At 39.9% G+C, this 19,067-nt stretch overlaps 2 protein-coding genes and 1 long non-coding RNA gene across 5 annotated transcripts; 2 read left to right on the top strand and 1 right to left on the bottom strand.

Moving 5' to 3' along the window:
- Positions 1 to 459: 459 nt before the first annotated feature.
- On the top strand, positions 460 to 3,775 carry LOC5504754 (UDP-N-acetylglucosamine transferase subunit ALG14 homolog). The gene is made up of 5 exons (XM_032373113.2): positions 460 to 645; positions 984 to 1,150; positions 1,616 to 1,747; positions 1,978 to 2,037; positions 3,497 to 3,775. The coding sequence occupies exons 1-5, from the start codon at positions 498 to 500 to the stop codon at positions 3,665 to 3,667; spliced, it is 678 nt and encodes a 225-aa protein (XP_032229004.1). The 5' UTR covers positions 460 to 497; the 3' UTR covers positions 3,668 to 3,775.
- Positions 3,776 to 4,519: 744 nt separating this feature from the next.
- On the bottom strand, positions 4,520 to 9,571 carry LOC5504755 (TLC domain-containing protein 4-B). 2 transcript variants are annotated; one of them, XM_001625595.3, is made up of 7 exons: positions 9,012 to 9,571; positions 8,118 to 8,285; positions 7,556 to 7,645; positions 7,252 to 7,310; positions 6,177 to 6,271; positions 5,551 to 5,624; positions 4,520 to 5,196 (listed from the first exon to the last, which is right to left on the bottom strand). In XM_001625595.3, the coding sequence occupies exons 2-7, from the start codon at positions 8,276 to 8,278 to the stop codon at positions 4,890 to 4,892; spliced, it is 786 nt and encodes a 261-aa protein (XP_001625645.2). In that variant the 5' UTR covers positions 8,279 to 8,285; positions 9,012 to 9,571; the 3' UTR covers positions 4,520 to 4,889. The 2 variants fall into 2 exon arrangements, with proteins under 2 accessions (XP_001625645.2, XP_032228976.1); XM_032373085.2 differs by lacking the exon at positions 9,012 to 9,571 and having other exon boundaries at positions 8,118 to 9,005.
- A 153-nt stretch (positions 9,572 to 9,724) lies between these two features.
- On the top strand, positions 9,725 to 17,487 carry LOC125559852. 2 transcript variants are annotated; one of them, XR_007306548.1, is made up of 8 exons: positions 9,725 to 9,882; positions 10,388 to 10,465; positions 12,212 to 12,255; positions 12,493 to 12,534; positions 12,953 to 13,003; positions 13,362 to 13,415; positions 17,022 to 17,088; positions 17,304 to 17,487. It is a non-coding gene; the product is annotated as an uncharacterized LOC125559852 (long non-coding RNA). The 2 variants fall into 2 exon arrangements; XR_007306549.1 differs by having other exon boundaries at positions 9,765 to 9,882; positions 10,391 to 10,465.
- Positions 17,488 to 19,067: the final 1,580 nt, after the last annotated feature.

Below are 19,067 nucleotides of genomic sequence, written 5' to 3'. Positions count from 1 at the left end.
TAATTGCACTTACATTATTTAGAAATGTGGCCTATATTTTGTTAAGTTTCAGGGGAGGGGGGGGGGGGGGGGGTGGATATCCACCCCACTCAGTTTTGAGTAAAAAAAAGTCCCTTTGTTTGAAGAAAATTAATGTCTGAGGGACGAGAGGTACTGTCCATGTGCTTTCCCCTGCTTGACTTTACTGCGCGACAAACCTTGAATTCAGCATGAAGTCAGGGGCTTGATGAAGTTTATTGTTAGATCTATGTGACGTACCAAGAACCACTGGATAAGTTATAAGACGTCTATCCGGCCATTAACCCCCCCCCCCCCCCCCCCATTTTTGGATCCGCCCCTGAGTTTTTCTCAGCAATCCTAACACCGGTAAAAAAACATTGCCTGAAGCTCAGGAAGCCCTGGAAACCAGTTTAGACTTGCACCACAGGAAGCCCAATGTTACTTCCAAATGCCACGGGTAAATAGTTTCCAGTCTGTTATTTCATCACGCATCCAAAATGGCGGTTGTTGTCGTATTTTGCTGCTGTGTTTTGCTTGCGCTATTTATCGCGGCATTTGCAAGAATTTGGTGGGTTTTAGGACGAAGAAAGATGGAAATACAGCCGCGCAGTAAGCCAGTAAAAACATTGATAGTCATGGGATCAGGTGAGTCGGCCATTGCCTTTAAAAAGCCCAAGTGACATGGGTATTTTGTTTGTAAATTCTTCAATAGATTCATTTGGTCTTAGATTTGTGAGATCAGCTCTCTTATATTATAACTTATTATTTCTGAATGTTAAAGGGTGTTTTTTTTTCAGGGAGGGAGGGAGGGGGGTACTATTACAGTCAACAGTGCTAAATATCTGTTCAAGATCGAAAACTAGTTGACTTTTGGGTGAAAAGTGCTAAGAATACCTTCTTGTGCCCTCAATTCAAGGTTGGTTCGTTTCTTCAAAAAACCCTCGATATACCCTTAAAAAGATTGTTTTATTGTTTTTGTACAGGGGGGCATACATCAGAGATGATAAGACTCATGAGCGGGTTATCTGATATGTATAACCCAAGAATGTACCTCATTGCCGACACCGACAAAATGAGTGAGGAGAAGGTGGTGGAGTTTGAATCCAAACAAAAACCAGAAATTTTCAAAGAGGAGGCAGCTGAAAAGCAAGTAAGAAAAAGACAGAAGAAGATAGAAAGAAAAGAGAGATATTATTTATTTAATCCATTTTTATTTGTATTGATTTGTTTTGTGATAAGTGACTGTATCTCCAGACAATTTTTGGGGGAATATTTTTTCATTACGGGAGGAATTTCCCTGGGAATACTGGTATTTGCCTGTATTGATGAGCTGTCCCTAATTTGTATCATATTGTTTCCTGTAAGGTATAAGCACTTTGACAAAATGACACAGTCACGAAGAGTAGATAACTTCTGATAATATATACCATGGTTCCTGTGGGTCTTAAAAGGGCCTCAAACTTTGCTAACAAAATTGTTTGCAAAGTTTATGCTTTAAAGATTTATTTGTTTGGATTGTTAACGAAAAAAAGTGGTTAAAGCTGTGCAAGTTCACTGCAGGGACCAGGATCCCACCCAGTGAAATCTAATAAAAATAGTTGATTATCTTTTTCAGCACAAAGATTATGAAATCCTAAGAATCCCTCGCAGCAGAGAAGTGAAACAGACTTATGTCTCATCTGTACTCACCACATTATACGCCTTCAAGGCCACTCTTCCACTGGTCCATGACGTCAAGCCTGACTTGGTGGGTATTCAAGATAAAGAGTGAATAATTGTATCAATATATCACTCTTTAAAGGGGAAAAAATTTTACTGCCAGCAGTTAGGCAAGTATTTGAGATGGGATGCTTATAGTATTTGAAGATGTACACTTATTTGATGATTTCGACCTAGAGAGGATTTCGACCTAGAGGGGATTTCAACCTAGAGGGGATAATAATTTGAAAGGGAACCTTACCTGCTATATTATTTCAGATTCTGTGCAATGGCCCAGGAACTTGTGTGCCTGTTTGTATAGCTGCGGTTCTTCTTAAGGTTTGTAGCTCAATTTCTCATAGTTCTATGCCCCCCCAAAAAAAACACCCAAAAATAGATATTTTATTGAAAGCTCTTTTCTACCAAAACATGGTTTTACATGTAAAGGGTTGGTTTGCTGAAATTTCAAATAACAATGATTTAAAATAATAAGCCCTATTTTAAACAATTAGCCCTGCTCTTAACTTCAGTAAAGTTTCCCTCTCCATTGAATAAAAGTAAAAAGCGAATGACCTTAAATGGGTGAGTAAACCAACTTCTCAGGCCAGTAAGTGAAGGTACAGTAATACTATAACAGTTTTTTTTTCTATTTAAGAAAAAATAATCTAATTTCTTGGCATGCATGGCTTCCATCTTTAAAACTATTTTCTTTAACACATTGACCCCTCAACCGGCCTGTACCGGCTTTGGGAAGTACCCACAACCCAAAAAATCCATAAATGCAAAATAAACACAACAAGATGAAGATACTCAGGCATCAGTCTAAGGGATAAATGGTCTTGCAGATATGCATCCAACCCAGGTGTTTTCAACTACTCTTAAGCCAAATAATAGCACAGGTTCTTTGACAAATTTCAAATCGAGAAAAGCAGAATCACCCCTCTCAATAAAATGCTCAAAATACCACACAAGGGAGAGAGATCAGCAAACATAGCTCAAGACACAAATAGAAACCTTTATTCTGATCCTCCAGGTACATTTCCATGGCCTCAAAACACAATGTCCACTCCTTGAAGGCTTGTAAAACCCCGAAGATGCCTTTACGTATTGCAAAGCATTCTGGGAGATCCAGGGGAAAATTCACGAGTGGAGGGCCAGTCAACACTCTCCCCAAAGTCAGATGGTTTTTTATAAGTCTTTTCACCCTGAAGCCAAACAAATCAATTCCAGGTCATACAGACTCAGAATAGCAGTGTAAACAATTTTGGAATCAATTTGGTTTCAGAAAAGACAGCATTTAGGAGAGCTGTGGTGATTAGAAAATTGTTTTCTCATCCAGGCAAAGCCAAACAAGAAAAAATCATCATGAATCCACCTTTACTTGCAAATATCCATAAGCAAAGCACTCAATTATGCCTCAGTAGACTTCATGATGTCCTGAGACACTCTCCTAATATGCTCATAGCTGTATTTTTGATAAAAATACAAGCAGCCATCAACTTGTGCTGGCTTTAGCACAATGACAAGGGATTAAAAGTGGGGACCGCAAAGCACTGTTGGAAAGCTTGGATACCGCTGACTAGGTGCAGCTGTGTTTGACTTTGACGGGCTGTATAAAACTCAGAATAGGGGGGGAAGGTATCTGTTTTCAGTCTGCTTTTTGTAAATTCAGCTCAAAAAAAGCCAGGAGTCAATGGGTTAAAACTTCATTAAAATTTATCTTTAGATTGTCTGCATATCAAAGTATTTCATTAACAGAGCTTCCTTTAGAACTTTTCCTTTTTATTTTTCCATGTAGATTCTTGGCATGCATAATACAACTTTGGTCTACATAGAGAGTGTATGCCGCGTCAAAACCCTCTCCCTGTCTGGTCTTATCATGTATCGACTGGCAGACCATTTCATGGTGCAATGGCAGAAGCTACAGGATGCGTACCCAAAGGCAGTGTTCCTTGGTAGATTAGTGTAACAGTGGTTCCAGGGAGTGTCCCTAGTAAGGGAACAACCTTTAACCCTATGAATTCATTCCCCAATTTCATCAATTAATATATTCTCGCCTGCCCCCCCCCCCCCCCTTCTTAAACAATACGAAATATACGATTTTCGAAACTGGACAGACTACAATGGCACACATTCTAGATTCGTCAGTGTGCTACAACCTTTTCTTAGTTCGCACTAAAATCTTGCATAATGTGCACCGTTGTATGCTCTCCACCTTCGTTAATCTTAAAGAGCCCATGTCAACCAAACCTTTGTTTTTGTTATATTGGAGACAAATTATGAGAACAAATCCACCTAACCATCTGAAATTACAAACTTGTGCTTTATTTACTGAATTCAATTTAAAATATCACAACAGCTTCCCCTCTTGCACTTTGCTAGAATGACAAAATGGCGGCTGGCAGAGGCTCAAAGAACCCCGTCCACACGTATCCGTTTTCGTTTTCAAAAAGATCCAATGTTCCGATTTTTAAAGCCGCATTGTCACCAATTTACTTCCGGAGGTCCGACGGAAACCTCAAAAGAATCTATTAGAACCCGAGATATTTAACAACCATCCGCTCTAAATTATCAATCACATCAAAGAAACTTCCAATAGACACACTGCTTTCAATATTTTGACATATTTTTCGCGTTTTCCGTTAAAAATCATCGGAAATTTTTACGTAATTGACCGGAAGTAAACTGGTGACAATGCGGCTTTAAGGGAAGAGCCAAAGTTACGAGGTAGAATTGCATTTAAACCTTACGAGAAGCATAACACCTTGATGGGTAAATGTCGACTTTTGTAAAACTTTTGAAAATGAAAAATACGTTCATGTATAGATGAAATCATTTATTTATATAGAAATTATTTAGAATAAAATTACAAAAATATTTTACAACTTATGACTTCTATATATCATGTATATATGAGATATGATGTACTTTTTTATCAGAACATTTTTTTGAGAACGTCCAGGCTGAGTTTTGAGAAAAGGAGGGAGCTCAGATAGCAGTAAAATATTTTGTTAGTGTTTTAAGATGGAGAATCAAATTTTGTTCATAACAAGAAACATTTTATTGTTATTAATCATTTTTGTAATTCTCTTTTAATGATTCATTTGTATTTACAGTCTATAGATGCTGAAAATTTGACGTTCTTATAAAGGAGAGTGTATTGATGACCTAGGGGTTTAGGTTTTGCTATTCTAGGATTGTTTCTCGCGTTCGTTGATATTATTCGACGCCAATAGCAATTTGAGCCCACCTTTGACCATCCGATACATCCAGTAGATATTAATAATATCCAGTAAAACGCTGTTCATAAAGGTTAAAACCTGTAATGGCATGCCTACTGGGTCCGGCCCGGTATAGGCCCATATATACCGATAGCACTTGTAGTAGTAGTAGGGCATAACAGCAATACGGCACAGGAAGAATGATAACACCATGCAGCACGCGTTAATCACGAACACGCGTGATGAGTGGGGTGTCTTGCATGCTGAGTAGTACCACCTAGTGGGAAATGAGATCAAAGATTTGACTTATTGTATAAAGCAAACCCAAGGGAAAATAATTTTGAGTTACCGAGGGTTCCCTATTCAAAGTGCTGAATTGGAAATATAATATCTGGGTAATTTGTTATATATACAAAAAGTAGCAAATGCATTTTGCACCATCTGTTTGTAAAATTTTGAAGGGAAAACACCCAATGTTATCATTCTCGGGGACCCAGGGCGTCGCGGAGATCGGGCACACAGGGAGCGCGGCGCGAGAAAGAAACGGGCTTCTTTCTTGCGCCGCGCTCCCTGTGTGCCCGATCTCCGCGACGCCCTAGGTCGCCAAAGATGCTAATGTATGAGTTCTGACCTTTGGTTAACAAACACAGTCGATAACTCCGCCAGCTGACGAAAATTTGCAATGTAGAGTCCTATGCTAAATCCCTAAGGTAAAACAACAAATTTACATATTAAAAACCCTGACAGCCAGAGTACATACCGCAAAGCTGTAGCAGGCTGGACATGTTGGGGGATGTGTGGCGCATGACACAGAAACGTTAAGAAAAAAATGGGGGGGGGGGGGGGGCACAGCCACGCCCCTACTGGTCATTTCCTTATGATTTTTTTAACATTTTGAGAAAACGTTGTCGTTTTGGGGGTCTGGTACCGACCTTTTCAAAGACTTTCTCAATAGACTAAAGATGGTCACAGTCACTGTTTTTCTTTTCTGATTACAAATCATAAATTTTACGGAGCACCTGCGGTACGACAACCTAAAAAAATTACAAGAACTATGCAGTTTTTCCAATTAAGGAATATATTAGTTTCCTTATATGTAAGAGACCGCGTTTGGAGAAAACGACAATTTTCGGCTAAATTTTTTTGATATGACATATTAGGGGGACCTGCCCCCAGTGTCTCACCAGTACGGCCCTGTGCCGAATGGGAGCCATACAATCATAATATATAGTAATAAAGGGTGTAAAATTTACATACCACAGGTATACAGTAAGACAGGATGGCGACCACGTGATGTGTCATGGTGAAGATGTCGCCAATCAGCTTGTAGTACAGCGACACGATCACGAAATCTGCACGAGAAAATTCAAGATCACGAAATGATTCACGAAATCTGCACGAAACAACTCATGATCACGAACTGCATGAAATAAGTCAACGATCACGAAATGTGCACAAAACAATTCACGATCGCGAAATATGAACGAAACAATTCACTGTCACGACATCTTAATTAATACCCAGCTAGCAGAGCTTTTTCCTGTTTTTTATATCAGTTCACTTATCCGTGTCGCGAGTCTGTTCATTTGCGCGAAAGAACAGACTCGCTACACGGATAAGTGAACTGATAGAAACAAACAGGAAGGAAGCTCTGCTAGCAGGGTACTTAATTAAACAATTAGGATGCCTTAACGTATGACAAATCTGGGGTCACACGAATAGATTAACCGTTTAACCGAAAGCCAATCACACCGCCATTTTACTCTCCCGCACAATACCAAGGAATCCATTCCCATCGGCTAATTCAAAAGCAAGTGATTTTAATAAAATTTATTAATCTTGAATCTTTGGTGGTTTGAAGTTATCTTTCCAAAAAACAGGTATTTCAGGCCCGTACCCAGGGGGGTGCAGAACGCATCCCCCCCCCACAATGGCCGAAAGTCATTGATCCATAAGTCATTGTCATTGATCAATAAGTCAGACTTGTATTTGTAGCCAAATCCGACAATAAACGTCCCGTGGAGATACAGCTCAGGCAAAAAATACCTTTTTGTTTTTTCTGGGGGGGGGGGGGTGGTCAGATTTTTATCAGAAAACTCACTCCCTTCCCCCTCCCCTACCCCCCAAAAATTAGGTCCACTTTTTCGGATTTCGCAGCCTTCCTCCCCACCCCCCCCCCCCCCCCCCCCCAAGAAAAATCCTGGGTACGGGCCTGTATTTTCGATTGTAAACAATAATAAAGGAGTGGTTGATCGAGATTCTTCGACTTACCACGTGGCGGTATCAGAGGTATCAGGGATCTTATTAGAGTGCTCTCCACAAACAAGCTTACCGGCCATTAAATATCCAAGGGTTATTGAGACGCCGTAACGAACTAGAACACCTTCCCCCCTGAAAACAAACACGACGATGACAAAGTGATTACTTAGTTTGTAAAAACTGACAAGTTTAGGCCACAAAGGCTGAAACTATCTAGGGGAAGGCGGTGATCATTCCGAGTGGCCCCTCCCCCTCCACACAACACACGCACCCCACGGATGGGGTAGCTTCTCCTCCATATGAGGTACCCCTCCCCCCTCGGGCTTAATGGAGTACCCTTCTTTGTTTAAATGGTTATCCCCCGCAGGACTACCTACCAAATGGGATTGCTGTGCGTGTGGGTGTCAAAGAACGAGCAGTACAGAGCAATAAGACTGACTAGCACTGCATGGACATTTGATCCAACCCTACGAAGAAAAGAAAATTTTGTTTAATATCGCTTTTGTTGAGCGATGTCACTTCCATATAAGGAAACTGCACAATTATCGTTTTTGTTGAGCGAGGTCACTTCCATATAACGAAACTGCACAATTATCGGTTTTTTGTTGAGCGAGGTCACTTCCATATAAGGAAACTGAACAATTATCGGTTTTTTGTTGAGCGAGGTCACTTCCATATAAGGAAACTGAGCAATTATCGGTTTTTTGTTGAGCGAGGTCACTTCCATATAAGGAAACTGAACAATTTTCGTTTTTGTTGAGCGAGGTCACTTCCATATAACGAAACTGAACAATTTTCGTTTTTGTTGAGCGAGGTCACTTCCATATAAGGAAACTGATCAATTTATTATTTGAAATACCTGGAAGCCCACTGTCTTCTTGTAGCTACTGCGCTTTGCGAGTAGCCACTATGTCTTCACGCATTAACATAACATCTCACCTTGTGTCCCAATCAATCTTTTGCGCGTGCGTAAATTTGCTGTAACCTCGGAGTAGGTGTGAGATACGCGGGCTCAGGGTGAAGAAGAAGAGGAGGAAAAACGCAGTGCTTGCGGCGGACATGCGCAGAAAGGACGAGGTGTCGACAGCCGCAACCATCATTGAACAGCTGGGGAAATGTGTGGTAATTTATTTGCTTGGGTATGCAAGATTATTTGAAAATAGTGACGTGTTGTCATACCGGATGTGACTATATTTTAGTACTGGCTTGAGGTTTGGATATTCATACGTCTGGGTAAATTCTTGGGGTGGGGGTCGAGATATCGACGTTTACTTCTGTATACACCTATTACAATTAAGGTTGCACCTGCGAATCAATGTATCGTAACCCGCAGTGGTTCATGGGTAACGTATAAGAGACTGAATCCTGGTCTCTGAACGCCATGAGAACGTTTAGAGAAGCACATACACAAGAAAGCATAAGCTTTCTTAAGCCTGTGTTTGTTTTAATTTACGCTCAATTTATTTGATATCCATGAAGCACTGCGGATTACGACTTATATTCTCCGAGTGCAGTAGGTGTAAGTGACCCCTTGTAGAGAGTACCTCCTTTCTCGCCCTACTCGGATAACAACAAGGCTATTTATCGCTAGTTAAGATCAGAGCGCTAGCTTTCGTTCTACCCGTAGTAACCTGAGAGCACATAGACATACTTCCTACGATACTAAGAGACTCAGATGAGGTAGAATAACATCGCAGTCGTCGACACGTAATGCATCACCGTGCACTGATCATAATGCCTACAATACTAGTACAAATGTCACCTTAAGGCATATCTCAACGCAGTATATTGTCATATTTGTACTCCCGAATAAACGTTTAGAAAATCTCATACCTGCGTTATCCTAGTTGCTCGATATTTAGCTCATACCATCACTTGGGCAGTTAGAATACGTTGTGTCCGCTGTGTCCTGTGTCCGCTGAACCGTCGATAAACATAGCGCATTTGCATCCAAATTTAAAACTAGCCTACTCAACGTTCTTTTATGAATAATTAGCTAGGATTAACATCGGCTGTTTACACAGAAGCTCGCGAGAAAGAAAATGTCGTTTGAGCAGCGGAAAACAGCCGTTGTCGTTAGGCCTGCATTCATAAAAAGAAGGCTGGAGAGATATTCCGAGAATCACCCTTTTGTCTTTCCGACCAATTTCCTGATTGATTTTTGTTTGAATATCTGATGAAAAAATAGTGTGTATATAAAAATGTGGTAATCCTAAAATACCATTTACAAGCTGTGGTTGTTAGCCCTGGATGGAATTGACATAAGAATCAGTAACAGTTCAGAGCTTTTTTTTATCGAGAAAAAGGAAAACACTTACCTTGAAACTATGAAAATGTCAACATTAAAATTATGGTGCTCTAATTTCTATTGTTGACGTCATGAAATAGTTTGCAATTCTAATAGCTTTTTATATTAAATCCCCATTTAAAAAATGCTTTCTTTTTTTATGCTATTAATACTCAAGTGTTCCTTTTAAATAATTTACAAAATCATAGTACTGCTAATATAAAATTCTTGAGGTCGATTTACCCGCAATGGTGAGATTACGGGTAGCCTGTGGTGAAATGCTATCCCAGACTCCTTTTTAAGCGTTGTTGCTTCCTTCGTTCTTTTACCACGAGGTCACAACGAACGCGGTCGACGTTCTAAAGCTCTCCCAAATATCTTTCGAAATTTTGGTTATTCCAAGCTGTATTCTGTAAGGTATTGACTGTTTTATTACCCTTGAACCGTTTGTAATAAGACTGAATGATTATTTGTGTTCTAAGCGCCATCCACGAAGGCGAATTCTTCGCATAAAAGTTTGGTTCCCTACTCCTCAATCGTTTCTCAAATCCCCCGGTTTTCTTCAAAATTTCTCTTTTTTTTTTTAGAAAAAGATACTAAAAATTGGAAATAAACCTAATTTTTTAGGTTAAGTCTACTTTTCAGCCCTGTATCTGTGGCTAGTTGGTGTTTTTATATAAAAAAAACGAAGATTGTTGGTAGTAGCTCACGTGGTTTTAGCAGTATCGGTTGTTCTCGCTCATCCCGTCGCTCTTCTTTAATGGCGCTTAATTTTTGGTCCAATGATTAGAGTTTCCATGCACCACTCAGACTTAAAATGGTGAATATGGCTTGATTATGAGGACCATTTAAACGATGGTTATTTTCAAGTAGTTTTAATGTAAACTTAGTTATGATGAATTTTATTTCCTTTTGCCCCCAGAAGATGCCTCCTTTCGAACATCCGACGGTTTTTAAAAGAATTCAACTTCACATGACAACAGCAAGAATTACGAAAAAGGTAAATTGAGTGCCTAAGGGGTGATAGAACTGTAAGATTCCTAGAACTGAAAGTTGAGAACTTAGAAAAGATGCTCGCTAAGCCTCTGGCTTCACATTAGGGAGACCTGTACAGGACCCGAAATGATCCCAGGACCCGAAACGATCCCCAAAAGTACCCCAACTGATCCCGGGACCCGAAACGATCCCCAAGAGTCCCCGAAATGAACCCCAAGGAATTACAGTAATGGACAACTAAAGGAATGTGTAAGGATTGGCTTTAAGTTTTAAAAACATATGAAACATTTAGCTTTGTTTGTGTTATTAAAAGGTAATTTACATTAACTAAAACTATAGTATTAAGATTTTTATATACGACTGCGGGGGAAATAAAGTGGTTGAGTCAGAAATTGGGGTCAACTAACAATTCCTGTGATAGTAATTTGAGAAGCCCGGCGTGGATAAATCATTTTTACATAACAAGCCATAAAAGAAAGTCTTTACAGATGGGACATGCTGCTTTACATAGGAAGCGAAATGTTTTAAAGTTATTTTTTGGCAAGTTTGTTTTCGGTGAATGAAAGACCTATCATATCACGAGATCATGCCGGGGTGTACGCACAACTACATGAGGAAATTCAAAACTCACATAATATTGCTTTCACATCCTCTTAATATTTTGCATCGGTTGTAGAAGGGTTGTTCGAGTGTATTACTCAGTGTGCTTTTGTCATTCCATCTTCTCGCCCAAACCGGCTGCCTAAAATGTGTCGGTAAATATTCGCTCGTGTGAACAAGGATTTCGTGGAATGTGAATATTAATTTTTAGGGGTGATGTTTACCGGAAATGAGATTTATAGGTTCGGAGTCATGTGTCGGAACCGCAAAATGTTAAGAGTGTGATGGAAGGCCAAAAGTATGGTTGATCTGAGCAAAGCTGTGCTATGTTTATGCTATATTCCTTTCAGTAGCAATTTAAAGTTGTGTATTTGTTTTGGACTCTGTTTATGGGTTTAACGCCGGGCAATGTAATAAATAGAAGTATTGCGTTGGAATTAAATATTTTTAAGTCACGTTGTTTAGAAATTGAGTCGCTGTTAACCCTTTATTATGCTGAAAGAATTGAAAGTATTTCTTCTGCTTTCCCTTTGTCCATTACCGCAATTCCTTGGGGTTGATTTCGGGGACTCCTCGGTATCGTTTCGGGTCCGAGGATCAGTTGGGGTACTTTTGGGGATCATTTCGGGTCCTGGGATCGTTTCGGGTCCTGGGATCGTTTCGGGTACTGGGATCATTTCGGGTCCTGTACAGACCTAGATTCACAACACCTTTCTACTTGCTGATATTTATAACAGCATCCTGAAATGGGCATAAAATGTTGCTACGAGCGCAATGCATAACTGGCGAGAGTTGTGTGCACAATTGAAATTGGCATTTCTGTTTTAGAAACTCTATTGCTGGTGAAATATACTTGTTTTTTTATATATAATATTGCAGTACTAGTTTCATTAAGTGCTTTGATATTCTCAATAACTCGACTCCAAGTTATCACTTTTCATACTAGTTTTAACAGATTAAGGATGGTATATTTGCCTTTCAAGCTTCTACAGAAAATGTCCCTGTGATGAATGTCATGGAATTTTCTCATCTGATTTTACTGATGAGATTACCATGCTGCCTTCCTACTGATGGGATAACAGTTGTCTTGATTTTGTTGATGTTTACTGATCTTGTAATAGAACTGATATGAAATTGTATTTTTACTTAGGATGGATGAGAGTGGTATTAGTTTGTCCAGCCTCACGTGCGCAGGTATGTTTAGTGTTCTTCACAAAAGAAAAAAAATGTGTGTGACACTCAATTCTTTTAGGAAATTTTCCCAATTTGCATTGTCCAGTCTTGGCTTAATGATGAACTTTTCCATGCTTATACTGAAGACTGCAAGGTCGTAGGTTGTTTGGTCTGATGACCTGAAAGCCAAGATTACCAGTGTAAAAGATTTTTTAATCATTTTGCACCCAGTTTATAAATTTTTTTTGTGTTTTTTAGGTTCTTGTGTCCAATCAGAAATGGGAGGAGTTCTACCAAAAGGTAATATGATGCACCATATATTTGGACATAAATTTGTAGAGTGATTTAGTAATTGTTGAAAATAAATCAATAATGTCTTTACCTCTGTGAAAAAAATCTTTCAAAGTTTGCAAAATTATACAGGAATGGCTATAAAGTTAAAACTTACATAGAACAATGGTGCCTTTGGAAGTTTTTATTTTAATAGCTTTCGAACAAATTGCTTGATACAAATATTGTTGCAATATGGCATTATATCAGAAAAAAATGTCAATAAATGTGCTTGTTGTCCCTGTGATGAATGTCATGGAATTTTCTTATCTGATTTTACTGATGAGACTACCATGCTGCCTTCCTTCTGATGGGACATTGGTCATCTCTGTTTTCTTTCTTTTTCATCTCTTGGTGCCTTTCTAACATTGAGTCATATCTTTCTTAGAACTGCTGTGTTTTATGGGTTTACAAGCCATGAAGACTTCTTTACTAAATAGTAAGTGTTTCAAGAGTTTTTATCAAAATAATTAGTGTTTCGAGAGTTTCATGTGGATCCAGGTTGTATTCTCTGATAAAAACCTGTATACTATTGAGTAAATGGTCCTGTGATTTAAGTTGTTTCTATTTGCAAAAGCGTTGATAAGTTATGTATGGTGGAAGCTCAGTATAGATGTACTTGAGTGCTATGAGATCATGCAGGCTTAAGGATGAATGCTTCCATGCTTATACTGAAGGTCGTAAGGCCCCTTGTTGCTTGGTCTGATGAACTGAAAGCCAGCATTTCTCCTCATACTAGTTGTATCTAGTCTGTGTATAAGCCCACTTCTAAACTATTTTCATTTCTATATTTGAAGGCAATCTCATTGTCTAGCCCTTCAGCTTTATGGCAATATGCAAGCCCCATTTAGGTAGGTTCTACTGTAATTATCTGACATTCATAATTTAAAAAAACATTGCCTTGTATTGACTCGAATATTGGAAAAGACTCTTAAACCAGTTCTCCACAAGTACATTCTTTTATTTGTAAATTGATTTTTTTTATCATTATCTGAGAAGTTAAACTATGTCTAATGCTGCATTCACACCAAAACCATGTTTAGTTGAACAAGGTTTTTCTTTGACTTGGTTTTGTCCATTCTTGGGAGATTAAGATTTAAACCAGTTTAATTAAACCACCTTTAAACTGGTTTAAGTGCAGGTGTGAATGCAGAATAATATTATTGGTTAGTATAAAGGCCTAAAAGCTGGCAAGACTGGCATGAGCCAGTATTTTGTGGGTGTGGATTTGGGCACAGCCGTAGATAGCAATTGTATGATGTAAAATCTTTAACAACCTTTAAATTAAAAAAATGGCCTAATATTTATCAGTAAACAGGTCTGTGTGTGATAACAAGGGGTGTATGTACCTAGCTATAAACATATGTATGACATGCAAGTATAGCTCTGTGATTAGGTGTTCCATGCAGTGCTACTATAGCCCTGTGATTAGATGTTCCATGCAGTGCTACTATAGCCCTGTGATTAGATGTTCCATGCAGTGCTACTATAGCCCTGTGATTAGATGTTCCATGCAGTGCTACTATAGCCCTGTGATCAGATGTTCCATGCAGTGCTACTATAGCTCTGTGATTAGATGTTCCATGCAGTGCTACTATAGCCCTGTAATCAGATGTTCCATGCAGTGCTACTATAGCCCTGTGATTAGATGTTCCATGCAGTGCTACTATAGACCTGTAATCAGATGTTCCATGCAGTGCTACTATAGCCCTGTGATTAGATGTTCCATGCAGTGCTACTATAGCCCTGTGATTAGATGTTCCATGCAGTGCTACTATAGCTCTGTGATCAGATGTTCCATGCAGTGCTACTATAGACCTGTAATCAGATGTTCCATGCAGTGCTACTATAGCCCTGTGATTAGATGTTCCATGCAGTGCTACTATAGCCCTGTGATTAGGTGTTCCATGCAGTGCTACTATAGACCTGTGATCAGACGTTCCATGCAGTGCTACTATAGCCCTGTGATTAGATGTTCCATGCAGTGCTACTATAGCTCTGTGATCAGATGTTCCATGCAGTGCTACTATAGCCCTGTGATCAGATGTTTCATGCAGTGCTACTATAGCCCTGTGATTAGATGTTCCATGCAGTGCTACTATAGCCCTGTGATTAGATGTTCCATGCAGTGCTACTATAGCCCTGTGATTAGGTGTTCCATGCAGTGCTACTATAGACCTGTAATCAGATGTTCCATGCAGTGCTACTATAGCCCTGTGATTAGATGTTCCATGCAGTGCTACTATAGCCCTGTGATTAGATGTTCCATGCAGTGCTACTATAGCCCTGTGATTAGGTGTTCCATGCAGTGCTACTATAGACCTGTGATCAGACGTTCCATGCAGTGCTACTATAGCCCTGTGATTAGATGTTCCATGCAGTGCTACTATAGCTCTGTGATCAGATGTTCCATGCAGTGCTACTATAGCCCTGTGATTAGATGTTCCATGCAGTGCTACTATAGCCCTGTGATTAGATGTTCCATGCAGTGCTACTATAGCCCTGTGATTAGATGTTCCATGCAGTGCTACTATAGCTCTGTGATCAGATGTTCCATGCAGTGCTACTATAGCCCTGTGATCAGATGTTTCATGCAGTGCTACTATAGCCCTGTGATTAGGTGTTCCATGCAGTGCTACTATAGCTCTGTGATCAGATGTTCCATGCAGTGCTACTATAGCCCTGTGATCAGATGTTTCATGCAGTGCTACTATAGCCCTGTGATCAGATGTTTCATGCAGTGCTACTATAGCCCTGTGATCAGATGTTCCATGCAGTGCTACTATAGACCTGTAATCAGATGTTCCATGCAGTGCTACTATAGCCCTGTGATTAGATGTTCCATGCAGTGCTACTATAGCCCTGTGATTAGGTGTTCCATGCAGTGCTACTATAGCCCTGTAATCAGATGTTCCATGCAGTGCTACTATAGCCCTGTGATTAGATGTTCCATGCAGTGCTACTATAGCCCTGTGATCAGATGTTCCATGCAGTGCTACTATAGCCCTGTGATTAGATGTTCCATGCAGTGCTACTATAGCCCTGTGATTAGATGTTCCATGCAGTGCTACTATAGCTCTGTGATCAGATGTTCCATGCAGTGCTACTATAGACCTGTAATCAGATGTTCCATGCAGTGCTACTATAGCCCTGTGATTAGATGTTCCATGCAGTGCTACTATAGCCCTGTGATTAGGTGTTCCATGCAGTGCTACTATAGACCTGTGATCAGACGTTCCATGCAGTGCTACTATAGCCCTGTGATTAGATGTTCCATGCAGTGCTACTATAGCTCTGTGATCAGATGTTCCATGCAGTGCTACTATAGCCCTGTGATCAGATGTTTCATGCAGTGCTACTATAGCCCTGTGATTAGATGTTCCATGCAGTGCTACTATAGCCCTGTGATTAGATGTTCCATGCAGTGCTACTATAGCCCTGTGATTAGGTGTTCCATGCAGTGCTACTATAGACCTGTAATCAGATGTTCCATGCAGTGCTACTATAGCCCTGTGATTAGATGTTCCATGCAGTGCTACTATAGCCCTGTGATTAGATGTTCCATGCAGTGCTACTATAGCCCTGTGATTAGGTGTTCCATGCAGTGCTACTATAGACCTTTGATCAGACGTTCCATGCAGTGCTACTATAGCCCTGTGATTAGATGTTCCATGCAGTGCTACTATAGCTCTGTGATCAGATGTTCCATGCAGTGCTGCTATAGCCCTGTGATTAGATGTTCCATGCAGTGCTACTATAGCCCTGTGATTAGATGTTCCATGCAGTGCTACTATAGCCCTGTGATTAGATGTTCCATGCAGTGCTACTATAGCTCTGTGATCAGATGTTCCATGCAGTGCTACTATAGCCCTGTGATCAGATGTTTCATGCAGTGCTACTATAGCCCTGTGATTAGGTGTTCCATGCAGTGCTACTATAGCTCTGTGATCAGATGTTCCATGCAGTGCTACTATAGCCCTGTGATCAGATGTTTCATGCAGTGCTACTATAGCCCTGTGATCAGATGTTTCATGCAGTGCTACTATAGCCCTGTGATCAGATGTTCCATGCAGTGCTACTATAGACCTGTAATCAGATGTTCCATGCAGTGCTACTATAGCCCTGTGATTAGATGTTCCATGCAGTGCTACTATAGCCCTGTGATTAGGTGTTCCATGCAGTGCTACTATAGCCCTGTAATCAGATGTTCCATGCAGTGCTACTATAGCCCTGTGATTAGATGTTCCATGCAGTGCTACTATAGCCCTTTATTCAGACGTTCTATGCAGTGCTACTATAGCCTTGTGATTAGATGTTCCATGCACCACTCTTACTGCTATAAGCATGTGGAGATTATGGAGTCTTTATGAGGGTGAATTGGAGTCCTACCTGGAAGCCTTGCTATAGTTTACCTCATCCAATAGTATTTCTTATGCAAACTATATTTCTTAAAACAGGCTGCTGCTGGCAGCATCTCTAGCATCAAGTTGGGGTTGCATATCACATTTTGTGCTGTTGGGGAAGGTCAGTAAATCAACATTGTGTGTTTGCAAACATGTTATGTTTACTATGATAACATGGTATATTTTCATGTGTCAAATGATGAGAAAATCAATTTTTGAGAAATAATGAAATGCAAAATACACTCTAATTTTTTACTGAGGACACATATGCAATTTTTTTTTTTTTACAATCATTTATTTCTTATATCTAATACAAGTTAATGCTATTTTTTTCAGAAACCATCTCCGACTGTGTATTGAGGATGCAATTTATCGTAGCAAGATACATTTCATGGAGGATAGAACCAGCGATTCAATAAAATAGAGTAATAGACACTTTATGGGGGATAAAACCAAACACAAGCGTGGGCCTGCTCTACTTGGAGCTGTTATTATTGAATAAACATTTTATCATATGTTATCTGAGATTTTGTTTTCATGATGTCCAACATGAGAAAAAATAAAACCTGCACACAATGCCCCCTGAAAACATGGCGCAGTTTTGCTGGCCTGTCAACTGTAAAAATGCACTTCCTTATGCAGATCCTAGAAGGTTTTTTTGCAGTACCTAAGGCTTTTATATTTTACATAATATTGGTGAGCTCCACAAACACCTCGGCTTACCCACAATTCAGAGTAGCCCATAAATGTCTGGAGATGTTTCAAGTTTGACCCCATAGTTTTTCGTAAGGTGAGCCGGCAATGATGAAAACACGATCAGCTAAAACTAAAAAACTATCCTCTATTCTTCCCCCTAAGGTTAATCATACCGGATTAGATCATTCGTATCTGCTATTTGTTCCCCTATTGATTATTTTGCATTTTTGATATTACGACATTTTTAGTTTACTGAGCTTATCATCCTGGCGATCGTTACGCGCTCTGTTCTTTGTTTGCGTCTTGATGTTTGTTACGCGCTCTGTTTGCGTCTTGGTTATTGTTACGCGCTCTGTTCCATGTTTCCGTATGTTTCCATGTTGATTGTTACACGCTCTGTTCCTTGTGTTTCCATGTTGATGATTGTTACGCGCTTTGTTCTTTGTTTGCGTCTTGGTGAATGTTACGCGCTCTGTTCTTTGTTTCCGTGTTGATGATTGTTACGCGCTCTGTTCTTTGTTTGCGTGTTGGTGATTGTTACGCGCTCTTTTCTTTGTTTCCGTGTTGATGATTGTTACGCGCTCTGTTTTTTGTTTGCGTGTTGGTGATTGTTACGCGCTCTGTTCATGTTGATGATTATTACGCGCTCTGTTCCTTGTTTCCATGTTGATGATTGTTACGCGCTCTGTTCTTTATGTTTTCATGTTGATGATTGTTGCGCGCTCTGTTCTTTATGTTTTCATGTTGATGATTGTTACGCACTCTGTTCTTTATGTTTTCATGTCGATGATTGTTACGCGCTCTGTTCTTTATGTTTTCATGTTGATGATTGCTACGCACTCTGTTCTTTATGTTTTCATGTTGACGATTGATACGCGCTCTGTTCCTTGTTTCCATGTTGATGATTGTTACGCGCTTTGTTCTTTGTTTCCATATTCAATGTTTCTATTCGCCTTCTGTTCCCTTTTGTTCATTTTGAGGAGTTTTGGGGCGCCCTTTTCGAAATTCCAAGCGCATCTCATCCCTAAAATCATCTTAGCTTGTGATGTGCGTTTATCCAGTAAAGATCGCTTGATTTTTTTACGAAAGTCTTCGAGAAATATTAAGTATATGCACGGCCCAGCCACGGAATTCACAGAAATCAGGAACCTTACTGCAAACAAGATATTTGCATAAAAGGGATCGTAGATTTCGAAGTTCATGGAAATGCCTATATAGCAGGAGAGCGGGAAGGGCGTGGTGAGCACGATGAATGTCACAAGAGAACACATCACCATCTTGGTAGCGTTTCGGACGCGTTTCATTCTTGCCTGTTTCTGCGCTTCAGATAATCCATCGATCGTCTCTAAAGATCGGAGTTTGTAAAAAATCAGGGCACATACGATACTTATTGACACGTAAATG

The sequence above is a fragment of the Nematostella vectensis genome, chromosome 14 (assembly GCF_932526225.1).
Source record: "Nematostella vectensis chromosome 14, jaNemVect1.1, whole genome shotgun sequence".
Lineage (NCBI taxonomy): Eukaryota > Metazoa > Cnidaria > Anthozoa > Actiniaria > Edwardsiidae > Nematostella > Nematostella vectensis.
The sequence above is the reverse complement of the archived record's forward strand: the minus strand, read 5'-3'. Positions and strand labels throughout refer to the sequence as shown.

What these genes read in the sequence shown, in the direction of transcription:
- LOC5504754 (XM_032373113.2), top strand. Translation starts at nt 498, where the DNA reads ATGGCGGTTGTTGTCGTATTTTGCTGCTGTGTTTTGCTTGCGCTATTT. An exon ending in AGGAGGCAGCTGAAAAGCAA is followed by an intron (nt 1,151 to 1,615) that starts GTAAGAAAAAGA and finishes TATCTTTTTCAG; the next exon opens with CACAAAGATTATGAAATCCT. An exon ending in TAGCTGCGGTTCTTCTTAAG is followed by an intron (nt 2,038 to 3,496) that starts GTTTGTAGCTCA and finishes TTTTCCATGTAG; the next exon opens with ATTCTTGGCATGCATAATAC.
- LOC5504755 (XM_001625595.3), bottom strand. Translation starts at nt 8,278, where the DNA reads ATGATGGTTGCGGCTGTCGACACCTCGTCCTTTCTGCGCATGTCCGCC. An exon ending in ACGCACAGCAATCCCATTTG is followed by an intron (nt 7,311 to 7,555) that starts GTAGGTAGTCCT and finishes GTTTGTTTTCAG; the next exon opens with GGGGGAAGGTGTTCTAGTTC. An exon ending in ACTGTGTTTGTTAACCAAAG is followed by an intron (nt 5,197 to 5,550) that starts GTCAGAACTCAT and finishes ATTTCCCACTAG; the next exon opens with GTGGTACTACTCAGCATGCA.